Source organism: Alosa pseudoharengus, unplaced genomic scaffold, assembly GCF_046254945.1.
Source record: "Alosa pseudoharengus isolate Yale_2024_CS ecotype anadromous, Long Island Sound unplaced genomic scaffold, YU_APseudo_1.1 YU_APseudo_1.1_scf_14, whole genome shotgun sequence".
Classification (NCBI taxonomy): Eukaryota; Metazoa; Chordata; class Actinopteri; order Clupeiformes; family Clupeidae; genus Alosa; species Alosa pseudoharengus.
In genome coordinates, this window is record NW_027468609.1 from 7623093 (window position 1) to 7633933 (window position 10841).

General features: G+C 40.9%; 1 protein-coding gene across 1 annotated transcript in view; it reads right to left on the reverse strand.

Annotated features, from left to right (window-relative positions):
• The window catches only part of LOC143122793 (lipoxygenase homology domain-containing protein 1-like), a 75267-nt gene extending 69937 nt beyond the window's left edge, over positions 1-5330 (reverse strand). The window contains exons 1-2 of the mRNA XM_076283677.1: positions 4760-5330; positions 3336-3450 (exon numbers count right to left, since the gene is read on the reverse strand). Coding sequence (XP_076139792.1) covers positions 3336-3450; positions 4760-5330 — 686 coding nt within the window. The remainder of the gene's footprint in view (positions 1-3335; positions 3451-4759) is intronic.
• Positions 5331-10841: the final 5511 nt, after the last annotated feature.

Genomic DNA, 10841 nt, shown 5'->3' on the forward strand with positions numbered 1-10841 from the left:
ACATTATGCTGCTACCTTCTGCTTTTCCCAAATATAATGTAGCCTACAGGTGTACCTTTCATCAGTCTAGTTGCAATGGAAGGACTGTGATGAACTGCCCTACTTGTGATTGTTTAGAGATTTTAAAGGTTTTATAACAATGCTACAAATGTTTTGGCCCAGAAACAAATCTTCACCTTTGCAGTGCCAGTAGGCTACTTTGTGTGCCAAACAAGCATACACAAAAGTTTCAAGAGTGGGGGATGGAGTAGAAGATGGAGACAAATTCATTAATATGATTTATTTTCGCGGAATGGATGTACAGGACTGAGCGGCGGTCATATTTTGTACCGCTATGCGGTACATCTAGTTCATTCATTCATTCATTCATTCATTCATTTATGTCACTTTTTAAGTTAATTAATATGTAAAAAAAAAGCTCGATTGGGGGCCCTTATGCCTCGGGTTGGCCCTGGATGGTGGTGTAGTCCAGGGGTTCCCAAACTTTTCCACAAGGCCCCCCAAATACCACTAGGTTCTGGCTAAGGACCCCCTTGATGTGTTATTAAACACATCGACAATACTACTAGCCTGGCTAGCGCCAATCGCGCGCAAGGCAGCATGGGAACACCCAGGCTACGGCAAATGTAAAAATACATTAAGCTAATCCTAATGATTATTTTAGCTACAAGCACTTCGCGATGGAGCATACAGTGTGTAAAAATAGCATTTGGGGTTTTCTGCTATATGAGAGCTATCACGCTACTATTATTCCCAGTCATTATCATGGAAAATATAATGTTCAGATATGCAACAAATTATTATAATGCCATTGTATAACAACCCTCATAGTAATAGGTATATTTAAACATTTTCAAATGTATTTTTTTGTTGCTTTTACTTTTCCTTCCAACTTGCTGAGGCCCCCCTGGCACCCCCTCGCGGCCCCCCAGGGGGCCCCAGCCCCCACTTTGAAAACCACTGGTGTAGTCTACTTGGCTGTGGTCCAATAGAATCATAATGGTTTACCTCATCATTGTAATTGATTCCATTATATGACCGTGAATGTGTCTGTGTGTAAGGTATCATATGGCATATAACATCACATAACGCCCCTTTGTTGGTGGCTAATCATGTCATGTGACATTTGATCCTTACTACCGAGTGGATGTCCAGCATTCCACTGTATGGAAGAATGTAGCCCAGCATTTTTATGGTACGCTTGATGTTTTGTTCGTCACATTTTATGGCATGTTTTGAATTAACATTCAGTTCTCCTGTTATGTGTGTGTGTGTGCGTGTGTGTGTGTTCAAACATCTATGCCTATGTAAGCAGTGCCATGATTAAATGTGGCTGTCCTTGCATACAGTATCATACTCAGAAGACAGAGAGACATGCAGGATTTGTGTATGTGTCTGTGTGTGAAAGTGTATGGGATAGTGTTTCTGCATGTTTGTGTGTGTGTGTGTGTGTTTGTGTGTGTAAGAGAGAGAGAGTCTGTGTGTTGGTATGTAAATGTACATTCATGTACATTCATACATGCTTATGTGTGTGTGTTTGTGTGTAATACTTTAGTGGGGCACCTCTTTTCAGTGCTGGAGAGGAGATGGCAAGGGGAGGGAGGTATTAATCAAAGATTAACATCACTATGGCAACAATTGTTATGCCAGAGTATTCGTTCCAGAGACAATCAGTAGAGTGTGTGTGCGTGTGTGCGCTCTCTGGTATTCATCAGCTTTCAAGTATCTCTCCAATGCATCAATTTGTTCCAAACAGTCTGTATTAAATTTCAGTATAACTAATACATGTCTCACTCTTATTCTGCGGGATGAATTCTCCCCGGCCTCTTTGGACAGGATGGAGTGCGTGTGAGGATGTCTCATAAATTTTCATGGTTCTTGATTGACACTTCTCTCTCTTATCGCCTCCATAAGACACAGGGATGAAAAACTAGTTGTGGAGGAGTACAACAATGCAGTTATAGAAGCATAAATAGGCTATATACGGCCACCTGCGTACTGAATTTATGGTGCTTTCGATGCCTAACTACTAGATATTCATCATCCGTCATAATCTCAGTAGAATCATATTTTCCTCTTTTATCCACCTTATTCATGAAACCGGAAATCCGTCCGGTTTTCATCTTCCATCCATTCTGTTTACATTATAACTTAGTGCAGTCTCAGAAGGCTAACTAGAATATGCTTCAACTTATATTTATTTCGAAATGTTCTGCACTCAATATGGATATTTGATATAATATGACTGACAGACAAATATAAAAGTTTGCTTTTACACGGCTTAGGATACGTCAAGCACTGTCTACCGCCACATTAAAATCAACGCGCCGCTTCCGCCGGAAATAGAAAACCGGATTTCTGAATACTGAGGTGTCATGGCGACGGCCATTGTTGGCTGGAGAATATTGTGGTTATGCAAGGCCTTAGGAAGAAGTATCACATTACATCTCGTTCTTAATGAACCTTCTTTGTTTCTTTCTTAATGAGCCTCCATTTGTGTGATATTTATAAAAGGAGACCTGCCTGATAAAAAATGCTTGAATCCCGTTAGACTAAACTAATGAAGAGTAGCCATACACTCCTTTCTCTTTAAACTATTAAGTTAACCAACGTTTCGGCAGACCGACTTAATCAGGATAACCCCAATGTGAGAAATTTGCCAACACATTAGGCATTTGTTTATGATATATCAATCTCTGTTTGAGTGCATGTTCATGGGTTTTTTCCTATTTTGTTTTTGTCCTAGAGTGTCAGGAGGAGTTTTTTTTTCGCTTTGGCAAGTAGCCGTATAATAAGTGGGATAATGTATAAAACGCCAGTCATTACTGGGAAAATAAGTTCCTTCAGGGCGAAGCAAGACCCCTGCTGGCGTGTTGGGGTCTGGTTCGCCCTGTTGGGACTTATTTTCCCAATAATGACCGGCGTTCTATACATTATCACTTATATATGAGCTCATTTCACTGGAATCACCAATTACTGGAGCTGTATCACAAGTTTGGAATATGTATTTATTTATCATATGAAAATAGGATACATTTCTACAGACACCATGAAAAGATAATGTATGCCTACCCTTATATTCTAAAGGATTGTGAATATTTATGTTGATCTAGAAGAATGTTTGTCAAAGCCATATTGCACCTTTGGGTCATTTAACAATTTATTAATTGAAGTAGTTGTTTGCCAATTAATGATTAACCACTAGTACATCATCCAAATACCAAAAGAACATACTCATTGACACTATTACATGAATCAATGAATAGAGGTCCAGTGGACTCATTGGCGACAACAGAAGGACTTGTATGGATGGATAGTGTGTAAAACAAACTTACTTGTTGGCCAGGTGAACTTTGGGAGTGACACCGTATTCTCCAAAGAGGGTGACAAACACGTTAGCATCAGTCCCTCCTCCTTTCACGTCACCTGTTACTGTCACTACCTCATAAACTAGGCACAGAGAGAAAGACTAGTCAGAGCCAATCAGAGAGCATGAATAAGCGGTTTCAGCTGCCTGGTAAACTGAAAGATGCACAGAAATGTGAAAACATTGAATCAAGTACCCTCTTGTGAGTAAGATGTTATCAAGGAGGAATAGTGCTTAAACTAAATAGATTTAATCAAGGAGTTAGAGAATCTTTGCAAAACATCCAGTGTAAAGCAGCTAACATTTTACTGAAGCAAGCAACTAGAACTTACTGGCTCCCACTAGTTTGCTAACATCCTGCACCCTAAAACTATCAACTGAGATGGACAGAGACATTCAGCTACATCACTGAATGACAGATGTCTTCTTTTGAAGGTTGACAATTGTATGCCCACAGAATGGTAAATAGACCCCTCTCATGTGTGCTTTAGTGGTGGTTGGGTTTCCCCTCTGTAGAAGTGCCTCCTTAGTAAAGTGCAATTCACTATGGGATTCCATTCACTTACAGTAAGTATAGTGAATTCATTTTAACTACACCCCCTCCACTTAAGATTACACTAAGTGGCCTGAAGTTGGAGACGATTAGCTAAATCTAAGCATATCACTGTTCCTCACAAATTTGGCATCTCACATCTACACACTTATTGTCATATGGAACTTGACCAGTCTTCCCAACTTTGGCACAGCAGACCACTAAATAAGGTTTGTCCAATTGGATCAAATCCCAGAAGTAATTAAGTGAAATGAATCTTCTACTACGGTTCTATCCTGTGTTGAAGAGCCTCAATAACATGGAAAAAAATTCTAACAAATGGCTGTGCTATTGTTTTTTTCCTGGAAGGATTTTCCCTAAGCCCCCTAAATCAATCATTTAAGGCGTTTGTGGCTGAAATTAATGGTTTCTAAAATGGCTGCAACTCTTGGTGAAGCTGATCTACAGCTCACATCAAGCCTAAAATACTGATACCGTTCAGAGTAATGAGAATACTAACCCTCCAGATAACCACTTCTGATTGCAACTGCAGTTCAGTCTACTCTGTTTCATATAATTTAAGCATTTTAACAGCAAGTTGAGGGGGAGGCTTGCTATTCTCAGCCATTCGTAGCCACCCAGAGGTCATGAGCCAATCAAAATCAGCATGCGTTAAGCAGTGTCCAGACTTTTGAATATGATTTCCTAGGGTGGCAAGTTCTTCAAAAAGGGATATTTTTTCTCAGTAAGGTAAAACTGATTTTTGATTGTTTCTGTAATCACAAATTCAATGCCACTCTTACACACTTTCAGACATCATTGGAGCATCAGCTGCACCATGTTGTACTTCATCTCCTTACCTTTCTTGCGGTAATACTCATCTTCATAGTCATCTGAGGACTCCGACTCATAGTTGAGAAGTTGGTTGTGGTAGGTCTCATAATAATCTGAGAGCTTCGCTTTGTTCTTTCCCTTTCCCTTTTTGTCCTCATCGCTGTCTGATCCCTTCTTCCCCTTCTTTTTTGAGCCCATTTTCTCCCTTTCTTTCTTCCCTGCGCCGGCGCTTTTCTTCTTTTTCTTTTTCTCCTCTCTCACTCCCTCGTTCCCAACGTCCTCCTCAACAGTTTTGTCCTTTTTCTTTTCTTTTCGTTTGGGCTCATTGTTGTTCTCCTCATCCTCGAGCTCTACGTCTTCCCCTTCATCCTCCTCTTCTTCTTTCTTTTTCTTTGCTTTTTTCTTCTTTTCGTCACTCTCACCCTTCTTTTTCTTTTTCTCCGGGTGGCTCTTGCTCGTGCCCCTGTCCGTCTCCCCGTCTGAGGTGTGGGTAACTGCCTTGCTCTTTCCTTTCGCCTTCGTCTCCTTCTCTTTCAACTTGTCACCTGGCTCTTCGGTTTCCTCCAAACTGGGCCGTTTTTTCTCTTTTGTGGGCATCTTTTATTTATTCCATCTGTGTGTGTGTGTGTGCGGTTTACACACACACACACACAAACACATACTGTACACACACGCACACATGCACACACACATACATGGACACACCTTACCTTTTGAGCACACACTCAAACTCATTCTCTCACCATATCGACTATAGCGTAGTCACATGTTTTGGCATAAGTCATTCTTATTACCATAACACCACTGGAGTGACTGACTGTCAAGACAACGGGGTATACATGTTCACACTCCTGTCCAACCAATTGGATGTCTGTGCCTGTCTGTCAATGAGAAGAGCATCACCTTCTCGCATACAGTGCACATCTTCAACATCACAATACTTGACAGAGGCCACTCTCCCCAAGGCCACTGCCCTCATCCCTGAGGCCACTGCCTCTTACCTTTATCCTCCTAATGTGGCATTTGCCAGCAGCACCGTCCACCTTTAACCACTGGCAGCCACCACCACCCCACTACTGTTTTTCTCCTTTCTCCTCCTCCGCTACCGGTCACTGAACCTCTGACCTCAGCCAGTCCACAGCCAGTAAAAGGCAAGAGTCCCAACTACACAAACGTGACTCATTCTCACTAGGGCTGAGAGACATGGAGGTCTACTGAAGCAAGGTACCGTTGGTATGGATAAAATGGAATGTAAGAGCAAATCTCTCACACACAATGGAAGAGGAGCGCTCTCTCTCATAGATACACACGCTCACACACACACATAGAGAGAGAGAGAGCACAAACGAGCCTCTAATCAAGGCATTCAACACATCATCTCACTGTGCCACTTTTGTCAGATTTGTGGGTGTCGTGTCAGCTTTCCATCAGTGGCACTGCGGCCGTTTAGCAGTCATCACTCTCTGTTGCAATGTCTTTACAAGCGACTGGAAGACAGCTGGGAATTATGCCAGTTAATGCTATTCCTCCCACTTCAAAAATATAGACTTTTTTGGGAAGATTGCTGAACGTTTCTCTGTGGGTATTTATGTGTGGTTTCATCTCGGCTCCCTGGTGCCCGTTTGGCTGAAACATCAGACATGGCACAGCAGCTCTGTGTGGGCACTGTGCCAGTTTTAGAGACGCCCATGTGCCCATTCCCATGGCACATATCTGGGCTGTGTGCAGTTTCTCTGAGCTATCAACCCCTATGTCTTTAGTTGTCACAGAGGTGGATGATGGAGTTTAAGAGAGACTTTTATGAGTTTGTAAGATATTATAAAAACGTTATATGTAATAGCTGCATTGGTGACAATGAACACTGAGAATATGTTGAAACAGCTTTGTACATGATGATCACACACACACACACATTAGCACTAACACTAACCATAACCCATTGATCTGATTGTAACAATACAAAAATGTAAATGGAAAACATGTACAGTATATCATGTACTTTTAGTTGGTACTTGCAAGTTGCATCTACTATTTTCAATAAAATAATTGCGTTCAGTGTTGTTGAAACTGTGGAGATGTTTGTTAGGTGACAACACCTGGCTGTTACTTACGTGAGTTCCCTTAGCTCAGGCTCGAGCTGGCATGGGAGAAGACGTCTCACTCTGAGATCAGGGGCTAATCTTGATTGGTCTGACTGCAGTGCTTCCGGAGTATGTGCTTATTTAATCCCATGTAGCTCGGATTTCTTCATTTGAGTGTGTGTGTGTCTGTGTGAGTCTGTCTGTATGCCTTTCTGTGCAAGAGAAAGTGACCATTAACAATCTGTTCCAAGTATGTAAGACATAGACAAAGCTAGTCCCAGATGTCACACATGCTCAAGTCATGAGAACCATAAGGGAGTTCTACACGTAAATATGAATAATACAGTATGTTTATTAAGGTGAAATATAAAAGTCAGTGCAATGGAGTAAAACCAAAAATTGTGTGTCTCGGGTATGTGTAAAACCAAACAAAATGCCGACGGAAGAAAAGAGAAGAGTCCAGAAAAAACTGCAGAGCCCAGGCCCTCTTATCCTACGGCCCATCAGGTTATCAGGTCCCCAGCCACCCTGCTGCTACAGACAGACAAACACGAATAGAAGGCGGTGGGGCTGGTGCAGACCGGCTCTTGACACAGAGGACACATTGCTGTATTTTGTGAGTTACAAAGAATGTGTGATAACAGCTGTAACAGCACAGTGAGCAATTATGCAGCCATGTGTTTCCAATGTTTTTCAGAGAGAGCCAATGGACAAATGCATCCCTCACTATGAGATTAACACTGATTAACGTTGGAAGGTCATGCATAATTAATCTGTGCAACAGGCTGTGCAGGTATGGCAGCAAGAGTATCCACTGATATAGGCTACTATCAACGAATGTATACTGATGGACAGAACTATTTCTGGGGTGATGAAATATTTAGCAATTTATACTCAGACATGGTTTGGAAGAGTTGTCAGTTCTGGGTTTTGCTCTTTTAGAAACTGCAACACTTTGTTGGTGTGGGCCCAAATGGCTGCAGGATCATGCCTCATGGAGGCGCTCAGGGAACATATGGACGTCACTCCCTGTGTCGTATAGGCCACAACCGTGTGCAATGTGGCCTGCTGGTGAGAGTCACCATACTGCACTGACTGGATTTCATTCCCATATACATGGATTTCTATGGAACGTCACGAAAACATGCGTGCGCAACCAAGAGGCAGAAAGCACCACAGAACAGCATAGAGCAATGCAAAAGAGCAAAAGAATAAAATGAGTTTTTGTGCTGAAAACTGCACCAATTCGAAATCACGATGGCTAGAGAATGTTAAATATGTTCAATATCCCTAACGGAATGCATGTCTTCGCCAAAAATGACAAAATACGATGTTATATTAATAATCCAAATGAACGTCAAACTTTGAAATATAGTCTGAAATGAGATGTTATTATCATTGAGACAACAGGGGTATACAAAAAAATCCGATTGTAGCTTACATCAGCCGACTATTTAGGTTAAGTTTATAACGTTGTGGACGGCCACCAAGCGTCTTCTGCCTCTCGGCTGCGCGCGCATCTAGTTTTGTTGGTAAACGGGAAACCCGTGTATTTGCAAAAATAGTTCTCGGAGAAATCCAGATGTAAAATTAAGTCTCCCTTTCCCATCTTATCCTTGAAATGGCGGATTGCTGTGTACTGGTGATTCATGTCTCCCAAATTTATTTTTCAGCACAGATGAGAATTTGTCCAGTAAAGATTCCAGTGTGTCACAAGCTTTGGTCTTGACTGTCAAATGCGCTTGAAACTTTACATTTGGCCCATTTTTGTTCTTTTCTTTCTCTCCTCAGTAATGGACTTCCACTCATGTCACCAAACATTCTCACCACCATCAAAAGAGGTTGTTTGCAGCTCTTTGTTTTTGCAATTAACACAATCACGGTACATGCATTCTTTTGTGCTATTCTCATAACAGAGCGTGACCATGAGGTCATCAACGTTGTTTGTGTTAATCACTTTACACTGCATCAACTTATTTGCCATGAATTGTGTATTGGCATGTCTTTTACAGAGACATGTGTCTCTGTCCTGCACTCTCGGTCTAACCACCCAAAAGGGACGCCTCTTGGAGAACTGTGAATAAGAAATCTTTTCCTCAGGAAATTCTTTTAGGAACTTCTCATGAAGACGTTGCATAGATTCATTCAAGAAGCGCTTCTGCATTTTATTTTTATTGCTTGTCAGCGTTTCTTTTTTTCCTGTTGTGGCCCTTGAATTTTCATCCCGTGAGAGGAAGTTTATGATTTTCTCCTCAGTGGTAGTACTAATCTTGTTTATGCAAACCTCGCTCATACTTTGTGCCCCTTTTGCAGTCATCTTCAAGACCTTTGCTGAGATACCCAATTCTCTCTGTGCAAATTTCATTAGCCTGTACTTCTGGAGAATTTTAGAAGACACAATTTTGGCTATCATCTGCTGTTTTTTGGCAGAGGTTTCTTTCCTATATTTGTCCCTCAACTGAGCAATGATGGTGTTTTGAAAGGTTAGAGTCCTCCTTAGTTTTTTTAGTCCCTCCGCCATTTGTCTTGCCACTTTATTCCGTGGTGAGTCATTATGACTGATTTTTTTCTGTAGTCTAGCGAACCTTTTCTTATATTTTTCGACTTTTCTCAAGGCATCAGCCAGCTTTATATTAACCCCAGACAAATCTCTGAAAAGCTTTGATCTATCTCTCCTCACTTTCTTCTTACCCCTGGATGTAGATCTTTCCACTACGGGCGGAGTGTCTGGGGGTGTGTTTGGTGGCGTAGTGGCCAACACAGCATTTGCAGTGGCTATTTGTCGTCGCCGGTTTTGTTGATTGACCTTCTACTGTTTTCTTTTTCTTTCCTTCTCCTTACTGGAGAGCTCTGAAATTGGTTTCACTATCCCTTTTTCTTTTTTCCTGCGATATCTTTCTCTGTCCTTTTCTAGTTTCTGTTGATATTTAACTGGATCTGCTTTTGTTCTGTCTCTGTATTCTGTGACTTCTGGGCCATCGATTTCAGCATCTTAAATATAAATATAGACAAATAAAAATAAATATAGAGTGTACTGGAATGGTGATGTATAAAGTTCTCAGTCCAAAAGCACAAATACGTCATGAGAACATGCAATATCGCACAAAAACGGCACATATATCATGTCCAAAGCTACCTGTAATTTCTCAGAGTTGGAAATGACGGAGGTGGAAATTACATTTTAGCAGTTTTTCTGCAATATTAGCACACCCTCAGGCTTAGCTACTTTTGGACTTAGCATATTGTTTACTCATAATAAACATAAATACATTATTTTCATATTTGTTGTACATAATTCAGCCGAACTACAGCCGAGGGGGAAATGACGCTGAATGAAAATACTCTATGTAAAAGCTTGAGTTACCTTGATCTATTTTCTTGATCTGAAGAGCACATGTGCCTGAAGTTTCACCTTCAACTAATACTTCCTTTTAACTATTATTTCCATGGTTACCAAATAAATAAAATATTTGAAGTGGGTCTATTAAGGTGGATTTTGTTGAGGGTGGTGGAAATGAAGGGAAACCTGGAGACAGACTTATTTTATTCCAAAAATAGTTTAAAATGGTGATATACATATGGAATTTTGATGGTATGATATTATTTTATTTGTCCTTAAGACAAACATATTAAAACATATTTTTAAATTTATCCTTTAATATATTTTTTTAACATTCAAAGAGGGCCAGTCTGGGTTGGAGACAAGCATAAAACTGCAAAATCTGCTAATAAACAGCCTTGAAAAAGCATTTTTAAAAGAAAACCGGGGCATGATTTGGTGGTTACTAGGATGTTGGAACATGAACTTCATAATTACAATGTATTTGTGCATTTGCTTGTTTGTTTATTCACCCACTGGTGTTTCTCCAACTACAGGCTGGTGCATCCTCAAACTCTGGGCTGCCTTTGTTATAGACCTCTCCAGAATAAGTCCCGCCTCCGTAACTTCCGTATCCATCCAACTTCCGGTAGTCAAATGTCTATGGGAAATAACATGGCGTTTTGAAAGATCGTACCTGTCAAACTC